At 40.5% G+C, this 12,351-nt stretch overlaps 1 protein-coding gene across 2 annotated transcripts in view; it reads left to right on the forward strand.

Annotated features, from left to right (window-relative positions):
• LOC148840022 (transcriptional-regulating factor 1) overlaps positions 1-12,351 on the forward strand; it is a 94,812-nt gene that overhangs the window by 65,036 nt on the left and 17,425 nt on the right. For both annotated transcript variants that reach the window (XM_088929367.1, XM_088929376.1), the window contains exons 3-8: positions 541-634; positions 896-1,011; positions 5,884-7,730; positions 8,079-8,125; positions 9,916-10,066; positions 11,911-12,165. In XM_088929367.1, the coding sequence (XP_088785493.1) occupies positions 6,111-7,730; positions 8,079-8,125; positions 9,916-10,066; positions 11,911-12,165 (2,073 nt within the window). In that variant the 5' untranslated portion in view covers positions 541-634; positions 896-1,011; positions 5,884-6,110. The remainder of the gene's footprint in view (positions 1-540; positions 635-895; positions 1,012-5,883; positions 7,731-8,078; positions 8,126-9,915; positions 10,067-11,910; positions 12,166-12,351) is intronic.

A 12,351-nucleotide genomic window follows, 5' to 3' on the forward strand; every position in this document is an offset into this window, starting at 1 on the left:
TTGTTGCCATACTGTAAATAAAAATATTTTTTTATTAGCAAACGTTGTACATCTTTCAAGGTTTCTTTTTATAAAAAAACATATGTTCTTAGATTTTTTTTCTCAAAGTTAGAGAAATTCTAAAATGATATATTAGTTTAAGTGTCCTAAAACATCAGAATGCATAAACAGTGTTCCAAAACACTACTCGTTACTCATTACAGTGTTCCTAAACAATACTCATTGGAAGGGGATGCGGACATGTAACCACGTTAGGCCTTTTTAAAATGCATCAAAAACAGGATCAGTCTTAATTGTATATTGTATTAGCTTTCCAGGACAAGAGGGAATTTCCTATACTGTACATTTTCATTGCTCCCTTTTAAACGGTTAAACATCCTAGCCACAAATTTGGCTATTGGTCTGGGACGCAACATTTATGGTTAAAGCTTTAATTAACTGTTAAATATAAGCTTCACGGCTAACTTGTTTCAGAATTTGGAGAGTCCTTTGAAGGCTCAGAACCTGGCACAACTGAGAGTGTGTTCCATTGTGTGACAGGCATGGATGCAGTGGAAGTACTGTGAAGAGCCGTTTTACCCCAGTGAAGATGAGGAGTCTGAGCCGCCAGCCCCAGCTCTGCACGCTCAACAAGGTGGAACATTTAACAAAAGTATTTGATTTGCCGACTTCAGATAGACCAAACTTGAGCTACTGTGTTGATTCACAGAGCTCTTGCTTGCCAATGCTTTATCGCTTTAAAGAACTATGTGGTATGAGCATACTTTGTCTTGGCATGAAAATTATTGTTAAAAAAGTCTTATATAATACATTTTGCATTTTTACGTAGTTTATGCAATCGGACAAATACATTAACTGGCGAAACAAAGCTCAATCTTCTGTATTCATCCCCTAGGCAATGAGAGACACTTTGTCCCAGAGAAGGTCCTGGATCAAGCCTAGCCAAGTGAGTCACTGAAGAGGAGCACAGCCAAGCCTAACACAGGATCAGTGATGACACTCACTGCCACGGTGAGTAGTCCGTCATACTGACAACTTCCTCTGCGATCCGTTTCTCCAAGACATCTGTTGCTGTTCAGTCATTAAAGGTGAAATTTACTCTCTAACATCTATGACATAGAAAGTTATGGAAAAAATAATTAGAGCTAGAGGATCATCTTTATGGAAATAAGGTCCTAGATATCCAACGTAGGTTTAGATATGTCTTGCTTATCTAAAGATACTCTTATTTCGGATAGGTAGGCCTTGCTTAAAGAAGAGTCAGAGTTCTTTAAACATGCAACAACAGTAACAGGTGCACATCGAGTGTATGATAATCCTTTATAGATTTTTAGAGAGCTTTTGAAAAATTGCTCATAAAAGGTTAATTACAGAAAGAAGGCATTTGATGAAATGCATCTATTTATGTTGTGGATTGGTCCATTTCTAGATAGTCTAGGTAAATGTTAATACTCAAACTGGGGTGATGTAATTATAGGGGTACTACAGCAAATTGTTCTAAGGCCACTGCTGTTTCTTATTTCTATTACAGATCTAGATTCTGTTGTAGCTAGTGAACTAAGCAGCAAACAAATTAAAAATAAGATTAAACTGATGACTAGGCAAACACCTGGCAGATGATACTGAATGTAGACAAGTGCAGGGTGTTGTATGTGCATAGTACAAACGTAATGTATATATACAAAATGAGAGCTGAGTTTGTAAGGACTGCTTACGGAAAAGATTTACGTATTGTGAGCACATCATTTACGTTTTACGGATGTGTGAAGGATGAGTGAAAGGAATAAAAAAGGAAAACAGTATATTAGGAAATGCAGTTAAATTTATGTCAATGGATATTGTGTTTAAATTGTAAAAATGTAAAATTGTAAACGTTTTAGAAAAAGGTATAATTTAGAAGGTCACTTATGAAGAAGACGTGGTTAAGATGACACATTATATACATTTTCTAGACATTGTGGGAAAGAAATAAAAAGGCAAACAAGGTAAGGTAAGGCTGTGTACTGTAGTAATAAATGAAGAATTTAAATCAAAGGACACAGTGGTACAGTGGAGAGCACTGCATGCCTTGCAGAGCTGTGGCCCTGGGTTCAGTTCCGAGGGTGCTGTCTGTCGGGAGTTTGTCCGTTCTCCCTGTGTTTCTGTGAGTTTTCTCCAGGTTCTCTGCTTTCGTTCTGCATTCCGAAAACACACCGCGTGTGTGTGTTTGTGTCTGTGTGTGCCCTGCAATGGACTGGTGTCCTATCCAGGATGTATCCTGTCCCTTTCCTTGCTGGGATAGGTTCTGGCTCCCCCGGATAAAGGACTTAGAAAACAGAGGGATGTGATGTTATAGTTGTGCAGTTTGTTTGTAAGACCTCATTTAGAATACCGTGTACAATCTGGGTCATCAGATTACAAGAACGAAAATGCTGCTCTGTAAGCAGTCCAGAGAAGAGCAACCACATACATTCTAGGGGCTGAGGGAGTGTCCTACACTGACAGGCTGAAGGAACTGATCCTTTTTAGTTTCAAGGGACTTTGAGGGAACCTGATCCAAGTATTCAAACGCATTGACAAATTCATTCAGTGTTCTGTGTCAGGATACATAATGAACACAAGTGGAAACTGTTTGGAAGTACAAACATCCACCAACTTATAAATATAATTCATGGCATGAAAAGTGATCGTAAGGTGGAAAGTTGTCAATTGAAAATATAATTCCCATTACATAACCAAGCCCCTGACTGGTTCCCAAGTCCCACAAAAAAATGTATCTAAATATTTTTTAGAAAAAATATAGTCATATAAAAAAGAAAATTAACACGTGTATGTGGTAATCATGACCTGTTTAGCTATACTTAGAAAAGTCTTTAATTGGCAGCTGATGTGCTTTCATTGTACAATATGAATTGTTATTGTAATATACAGTATAAACATTAGAATTTAAGAATAGTTTTCTTTAATAAAACCATAAATACTGAACATAAAATCATGAAGAAAGGCCTACAAAGCTCTTCCTGTATTGGATCCCTTCCCTCTGAACTTATTTCCACCAACATGTTTCAGCCATTTTAACCTGTCTTTCTGCAATACAGTGGTACAAATACTGGAGGCAGCCAAGTTCATTGCTGTGCAGATGTCTTTTGATCCCTGGCCGTCTGCAGTTCTTTTAATTACTTCCAGTTTAGTCAACAGTGTTTTTGATTTTCTTCCTTTTGTCGCTTTTGTCACACAAAAGAAATCTTTTCACTTTTTGGGTCCATGATGATCACAGATAGCTTAATAGATCAGATTAATATCACGCACATTGTCAGGAGAGGAGATCACAGGAACACAACAAACCACATGAACAAAGTGGGAGAGCTTTGATACTGTAACATGCTGCTTTGGACCGAGTTTCTCAAGCTCTCTGTATTCTTCTGTGCGTCCGGTACTTACCAAGAAGAAACTTGCAAAGAAGTGGGATACTGCTCTATGGCAAAAATGTGTTTGTGTATGGAAAAATTATGGAACTCATATGGGTAAAAATTAACAGGCTTTCTTACAGTGAGAATCAAAACAAGTATGTAAGTTTAGTCTAGTCAAAACAACGAATGTACATTTAAAATTGAGAACAGGAGGCATTTCTTTATGCAAAGGTTTGTGGGTGAACAAGCCATGTTATTAAAACCATTAACTTGGCTTTTTTCAAGAAAGCGCTGGGTAAGATCCTTGTGTCAGTTAGCTTCTAACTGCCAAACAGGTTAGATGAGCTGAACGGCTTTCTCTTGTTCATAATCTTTCTGCATAAAATCTCTTCCAAATCTCTCCTGGCTTAACTTTGCACAGTAATTATGATCGTTTTCTAATTGGGCTTTTCTGGTCTTGGTGTCTATTATAGGTTTAAATCTTGCAGTGTAGCCTTTTCAGTTTTGCTGTCGCAGTCTTCTCTGAACTGTGGCTTTTGATGCCTTCACCTCTGCCCTTTGGAGATTGCTGGTGATTTCACTGCCACTGTATGTTAGTGTTTCGTGTTTTCCAAGACAGCTTGAACCATTTCTCTGACATCAGCTGTACTCTAGATGTTTTTTTTTATGGCTAACCCAGGCATGGTTGATTGGTAATTATATCTGTGGTTTCATTCTTCATCATTATATTCAATTTTTTTTTATGGTGGTACGTTTAGTTTCTGTGCTGTGGCTAAAGAAATTTCCTGCATTTAAAAGAAAATAATTTTGTTTTCATTTTGACTTTCAACACTGTCAAAGCCAAGCAAGCCAATAGGATTTCCCCCATACAGTGGGGTCCCCAATGTTAACAAATGCATTTTCGTTCAATTGGGATTAATGTAGAAAATCAGTACTACATATTGGTTGTTAACAGATCAGTCTTTTCTTCCATGCAGCAGTATGTGTCTTTTTTGTGTTTCTGTCTTCGTGTTGAATATATTTGTCTATATACTGCTCTCTGCATCAGTGGAGCTACATTGAATTGTCAAGTCAGCACCAACCTATCCTTGCAAGGTGGGATTATGCCCTCCACCAGTTCACAAAGCTAAAGCAATGTCTATAAGCAGACATAAAAACATATCATGAAGTACTTCAAGTAGGTAGCTGTGTCAGCATGCGTAGGCTGTAGTATGCTTTATATTATATGCAGTATGCATAAAACATATCAGGTCAGGTCATACCAAAGAAAATGCAGCATTTCACTAGTAAAATCTTTCTTATGGCCCGCTGGAGTGCACAATAACAAATTATAATTTTAATTTAACAATACCTATTTATATGGTGTTTGCGTATCACTTTGTTTTTGAGGTTACGAGGTAATAGTCTATGAATCAGTAAGCATCATTGTTCATAGAAAGAATGTTATATGGGGGGTATATTTCTCTGATTGCTTTAGCTTCATACTTCAGGATCTTGCATGTGTAGCCTGATCTTAGTAGAATTTAAGAGATTAGCTAGACTGGACCTTGTTGGTCCAGGTACCCCCTGTTTGTAGCATTTCACTTACAACTCAGTATGCCTCAGATACATCAGTGCATTCACCTTACTACAGTGTGGTTGTTGGATTACAGCGGATTTCATCATTTGTTTTATTTTCAGAAATTATTTTTGCCACAAAAAAAATAAGAATAACAGTTTGGTAAGAAAAGAATTTGACAGTCCTTGGATTTAGATTTAGATGAAGGCCAAGCTTTAGAACCTAACCAGTAAAATTGGCCGCCTTGAGTACAGTACTCTAAATCTTGTTTAATGATGGAAAATCCGTGACTTAGCTCATGCTAGTATAGTTGTATAAATGCCATACTATTCCTTCTCACACATCCACAAGCTAATAAAGTAAAATAAATCCTGCTTTAGACACAAATTTGCATTACTGTGTAAGACAAATGTTGAGTTGCTGCAGGAAGAGGTGTTGGTGGACATGTATGTGACAATGTTCCCTCTAGAAAAGCAATTCCAAACCAGTGACAGCTCCAGTATGATGACGGGGGGCACTGTGCGATAAGAATCAATGAGACATTAAGTCTGTCTACTTGGTCAGTGTAGGAGTGCCCTGGCAAAATTCCACTTTGAGCTCATCACAGTTGAGCCTCCCTAAATTTTCTCCTTAATTTAATTGGGGAAGTAATCTGTAATTCCGTGGGGGATAAGTGAATCCGTCTCATATAAATTGCTGTACAAATGTAAACACTTATTATTTATTAAAATGTATGAGGAATATCAATGAGTTATGTCAGTGAGAGCTACATTGATTTTACAGCAGAAATAACAGCATTCACACCTGTTATTAAATTCTGATTTCCAAGATATTTCCAAAATTAATATTACATTTTTTATTTCAGGCATGTCAGCAGCAGTAAGAATCACTCATATAATGATGTTCATTTGATTTTTTTTATTTCTTTTTATGTAGGCATCTTTTTCAAGGTTATTTTCAATCAGGACAATGCCCATGCTCAGCTGAAGATGTGAAGTACCTGACGATATTAAATCCAGGACTAAATCGCACTCCCTTTCATGTTCTCCACTTTTGATAGTTGAACCTAAATTGACACTCAGGGAACCTCAGGGCTTTTTGTATTTATTTTTTTAAATAAAAGATCACGTTCTGTTTAAAAAAAACTTTGAAAAAAGTTCATAATGGAGGACCAGTCTGTCTACAAGACAAACCACATTGTTAATTGCACTGACAGCAGCTATTTCCAGCATCAGCAGCAGAGCTCCATGGCCTCAATGAACCACAGTTATGGGGCGTCTACCATGGAGCCACTGCAGTCTTCCCCGGTCTCTCCCCAGTTCCCTCACGACTCCCGAGATGGTTCTGCCGTGTCTGTAAAGGGTTTTCCAGGAATGGTGGAGGTTTCCAAAGCTGCCGGCTCCTGGCCCGGATCTGCCAATCATCATCGAAACAGTATGGGGGGTGGCCCTGCCATGTGGGGCTCGCCCACACAAGGGGAGCCTCCAGACATTGGAGACGGCAGTAATGGCAGTGGGTACCAGTACAACACCGCAGCACAGACAAGCACCGATGGGCAGCCAAAAGTCACCAGCAGCGTCTTGCAGAAGCTGGATTCATTTACCCAGGTCTTTGCCAACCAAAACCTGCGGATTCACCAAGGCAATGCCGGTAACGGAAGTGCCAACAGCATGGCTCAGCACAGGCAAGTGGGCGTCTCCCCTCTAGCCAGCACCACCACGGACAGCACCCTTCGCCAGCTGCTTTCCCATAAACCCCCTGGTCAGGAGTCCCAGCAGGTGACCTTGCCACAACAGCAGCAGCCGCAGCCTTCCCAGCAGCGATACCAACTGGAGCAGCAGCAGGTACAGAGGAGCTTCGACCAGGCACAGCCCAAACAGCAGCACGTCCAGGAGCTCCAGCAGCAACACCAACAGCAGCAGCAGCTCTTTTTCGAGTACCAGCAGCAGCAATTACAGCAACAACAGCAACAGCAAAGAGTGGCTCATCTGCAGATTCAGCAAGCCCTGCAGCAGCGTCAGCAGATACAGAGCCTGCAGTCCCAGCAGCAGCAGCTAATGCAGCAACAGCAGCAAGTGCAGCAGCAAAACCAGTTCTACCTGCAGCCACAAGCACAGCAACAGACGCAGCTCACAGCGCATGCACTTGTCCTGCAGCAGCTGCAGCAGCAGCAACAGCACCAGCGCAGCACTTATTACCACCAGCACTCTCATCCAGCCATGCATCAGGCGCAGCAGCAAATGCAACCTCCTGCTGCCATACCCCTGTATAATCAGAACCGGAAAGCCATGCAGCAGCAGCAGCAGCAGCAGCAGCAGCAGCAGCAGCAGCAGCAGCAGCACCACTCCTATTCCCAGCCAGAGCAGGTTCACTCCATCCAGAACCTCCAGCTCTCCTCCGGGACCCAGTACTATTTCCAGGAGCAGCAGGACCAGTACAGACAGCTCTACCAGCCCAATCTCCAGATGCAGCAGCAGGTCCAGTCACAGGAGGATATGGGCCTCCAGTCACCACCAAAACAGTATCTTCCCGAGCCGGGCTGCCACCTCCTGAGCACAAGCCAGCACACTCCTGGGGACCCTAGCTCTGCAGTCCAAGGGGTCCCCAACACGAGGGCAGACAGTCTGGTGTGCCAAGAGCCCCATCCCCCCATGGTCATGTCCTGCGCCCCCCACCAGCAGAATCAGAGGCAAGTTCGCGAAGCCATCCCAACCATCCAGCTGGTGAACAGCAAAGGAGGGGCCCATCGGCAGCTCCACTCTCCCACTGCCATGTGGACACAGGTACAGTAGGTGGTGAAAATTCAGCTCTTCTCAGGTCTAAGATACGGGCTTATAGAGCTACGTCAGCCATATTCCATTGCTCTTCAGTCAGGTACAAAGCTGGATGGGATGTAATAGTGTCTATAACTTTATTCATGATCTACGTCTGTTTAATGCTATAGTAATAAGGATGGAATCTGGCGAAGGAGTCAGTGTTATAGATTTTACCTTTACCATCTTATATAACTTTATTCCCAGCACAAATCTGATTTTGTAATGATCCTGATTACTGGTGATAAAACTAATTCTTAATGATTAGTCTTTGGATGGCCTACTTGTACTCAACTCTTCTTTTATTATCTTCCTTAGGGGTCATTGTCAAACTTCAAGGTAGAGACTGCATCCCCAGATCACAGGTACAAATCTGCAGTTCTTTATTCAGGGCTACAGGGAACAGTCGTGTCTCTTATTTGGAAACAAAAATGAAATCTAAAAAAGGGTTACATGACACAGTTTGGTAACAGATGTTCATTTACACTTGTTCTTGTGAAATCAGTATTGTTTGTGACATTTTTAGCCACAGAACAGTATCATTCCACTAAGTAGGGACAGAACGATATATGTAGAGATAAGAGCTATGAGATAAACAGTATCAGTTGACCCTGAGTGATGTATAGTGGAGTATGGAGTCAGTAATGCAGAGATGTATCTACTGTCTATCTGTGAAATATACAATGCCCTGTCAAAGTATTCACCCATCTAGTGATGGCCCATTTTGCTGTATTATAAAAGATGTACACACAATTTTTCAGTTAATCTTTTTGTATTAAATTTGAATTCTCCAACTGAACTCTTTTATGGGTGAAAGAAGTTAAATGCCAGTCAAAACCGCAAAGAAAAAAACAATTGCTAAAATAAATTGATTGCATAAATATTGGTTCCTGTGCTATGGCAAACCTAAATTGGTTCAGGTGCTCAAAATTACCATATTGAGCCCCACCATTAGTCGAGTGGCCTCTGTGTGCTGTAATAGTGGTTCACATGATTTCAGAATACAGTAAGTACAGCTACTGTATCTCTGTAATGTGCCTCAGCCAGGTAACTGCTTTTCAGCCATGAAGGAGCACAAGGAGCACTGAACCTCCATTGTCCAGGACCAAGATTATTGTACTCTATGAGTTAGTTAGGGAAATTAAAATACAATTTGAATTGCCAGGTTCAGAATTGTAAGCAGACCTAATATAATGATTTATAAGTTTATTTTGTCAATCAGAATTATTGCTGCTCCAGTACTATGCTAAAAGAAGGCCTTTTCTGTTTAACAGAAAGAAGCTTAATTGCATCAGAATAAAGAGTGAAGATCATTATAAAGGCATTTGGAAGGATATTTTCAATACAAATTACAGTCTTTAGTAATAAAAAGTACAAATTAACTTTTGTGCTGTAAGGAGACTCAGACATAGGAGAATGAGGACGTACAGTATAAACAGAGCCTTGCTAAAAAAGTATTCAGACCCTTGCTAAAAACTTGCTAAAATTACAAACCGATGCATACACATTTTTTTCTGAATTTAGATTTTTATTCAAAACCTGAATGTTCAAACTGAAGACTTCTATGGGTATGAAAAATTCCAGTAAATGTAGGGAGAATAGCTGAAATATGTTGATTGTATAAGCATTTAGGCCCATTGACCCAATGTCTGGTGAAAGAACCTACAGATCCTCAGCATCAGGTCTTTTTGTCGAAGCCTTTACTAACTTTGCACACCAACTTGGACCTGGAGCTGTTTTTGCCAATTATTACTGGTAGATTTGCTCATGCTCTCCCAAGTTAGTGATGGATCGGTTATGGGCTGCAGCTGTGTCATTCTACAACTTCTCAGTAAGATTCAAGTCTGTTTTTGCACTAGAAGTAACATTTTGCACTTTGACCAGAAATTTCAATTTTTTTCTCTTCTGACCACAAAACACTTTTTGCCACACGTTTGCCAAAATTGTACCATTCTGTCTCCTCCTTATTATGATGTTTAATATATATTTGTAGTTGATGCCTGGGCACTTTTAATTTAAATGTCCTCTTTTCCTGGCTTTGTGGCTAGGAGTTACTTACGAGACGGTGTCATTGTGAAGTGTTTCTGAGCCACTGGCATGCTGCTGTGGAGGATCTCCAACTGAGTGCTCAGTTGCAGTTTGTGTGTGTTCACAGTGCCCTGACTAACACTCCTCTGCTGGAGAGGGAAGACACAAAAAACAGGCTCCTGTGTTCGATCTGCCAGAAGGAGTTTAAAAGTCTCCCGGCCCTCAATGGACACATGCGCTCCCATGGTGGAATGAGGGCACTACCTGGTCCAAAACAGGTGAGGAGGAGGCTTGTCATGGTGTATAGTTCAGACCTCCCACTGCTTTGTTTTGGGCCATCAGCAGTTTTCATTGTTTGCAATTACTTTTGTCTCCATTGTTCCCTTATTCCCAGGTGCTTTTTGCTTGCTTCGGGCTCTTTTTGTGTACCAAGGAACCACAAACTGGAAGTTACACTTAACAAAAATACCCGAACTTGAATGAATCATTGCATAATAACAGTGAAATGAAAATCTAGCTGCTTTTCATCAGCTCTGGATAGGAAACAACCACATGTTAAACTAAACAATGAAGTTGTGATGTTATAGAAGACAATGTGCTTTTAAGTTACATTATTTCAACAATGTACTGCCTTGCTTTGGTGAAAGGCCCTTTTTTAAGTGTTAATACTATTGTAGCCAGAGAAGCTGAAACTAGAGGTGGAAACTATCTTACAGTTTATCTTGAAGTAGTCTTCTCATCCTTAGTGAAAAATAGTTGTATTTTATTCAGTTTTAAGCTCTCAGGAAAGACAGTACAAATTCCAGCCTCTTGCCTGCTATCCAAGAGTTCAGTCTGTGGTTCAGCGGGTGTACAGCATTTGTAATGGTGCTTCGTGCTTTGTGCTTTTTGTCTGACTTCGGTTTATGTGCTTTGAAGTGCTGTTTAATAATATAGTAAATGCATGTAATGCATGTAATGCATTCCTTGAACACATAGCCTGACATTGTCACTTCCGTGATAATCTTGGCAGGAAAGTGCATTTTATCACTGAGGAATCTGTGTAACTTATATGAGGATTTATGCTTGTGTGGTGTGTGTGTGTATAATACATTAATATATGATATGTACTGGGACTGTAAATGTTTATATACAGTATATACACACATTAATGTCGTAACTCTCAACTGGAAAATCAACACTTCCTCTTAATAAATAATGTGTATTAATCTAATGTCTAATGTGACATCCCAAAGAACATTTGACCTAACATATTTAGGGATCTGTTTGGTATGTTAAAGGATGACAATTGTGGGACATAATATCAGATGTCATGTGCATATTTTTGCATTTGTTCCTTAAAAATGTTATCTATAACCATTTTGTCATTGTAGCCCTTGCTGTTGTTAGAAATTTTAATATTTAAAACTTAAATACTTTAGAAATTTTACATCAAAATTACATCTAAAAATGACAATTTTACGTGTAAACTTAATTGTTTCCATGAAAAACTGCCTCACACCCCCACATCCTGGAAATGTCATTTAGTGGTTCTCTGAAATCTCTTAAAATGTGATATCATGAAGATTAAGTAAGTGAGACGATGGGAGGAAGCTTCAAGCTCTGACACACTTGCTTTGAAGACTGGTGTAAAATGTTAATTCTTTCCACATTCAAAAAATATACCAACCATTAAAATCCAACAGAAAAAAGGCATTTAGTGAATTTACCATTTATTAACCTGGTTTTATTGATTTTTAGTGGTAATTTTGTATACTTTTAAATAATGACTATTGGTGTATTTATTATTTTTATTAGCAGTGTATACTTAGCTTGCACAACCTACTGAGTCACTTAAACAGGAAATACAAGATGAACTGCTAAGGGATATTAAGCCCTCATAAATTCATAAAATAAAAAAAGAATCTTCATAGCAACATCTTTAAGATTCGTTGGCTTCAAACACTTAATCTGTATGTTACCAGGTACAGTAAAAGTAATGTTAATAAACCAGAATTATAGTGAATCATTCGACCTCAAACGCTCAGGAAGACCGAGTTGTTGTCAAGAGTTTTCTGCACGCGTCCCCTCTGCCTCCTCTCTGTCCAGAGGTCTTACAGCCTGTGTCCTTGTCTGTGTGCAGGAAGAAGGGGACACCCAGCTGCCCAAAGAGGTGGAGCCCCTGCTTCCCATCATCATGCCTGTCTCTGTGCCTGTAAAGCTTCCCCTGGCAGCGCCAAGCCCAGACCTCTCTCCCACTCCCTGCTGCCCCCCTGACAGCGAAGCAGCCACTCTCGTCAGCCCGACCAGCGAACCTCCACAGCCCCTGCAGCAGCAGCAGCAGCAGCAGCGTCTACTGCCTGGCTCTGGAGCGGCCCATCCCAGCCCCGTCCCCTCTGTGAGTGCGGCCATGACCTGCCACTGCTTGCTCGCTCGGCCTGTTCAGTGCCCTAAGCCTCACCCGCCTTCCTCCGCCTTTCTGTGTGAGCGTCACCTCTCTGCCTAAGACGCGCTTCGGTCCTGTTGAGACGTTGTTCAAAAACGTGCCTCACAAGCCCGTTTGGGGCTTATAAAAATACCATGG

This window comes from Atractosteus spatula, chromosome 2, assembly GCF_055471065.1.
Source record: "Atractosteus spatula isolate fAtrSpa1 chromosome 2, fAtrSpa1.hap1, whole genome shotgun sequence".
NCBI classification, from domain to species: domain Eukaryota; kingdom Metazoa; phylum Chordata; class Actinopteri; order Semionotiformes; family Lepisosteidae; genus Atractosteus; species Atractosteus spatula.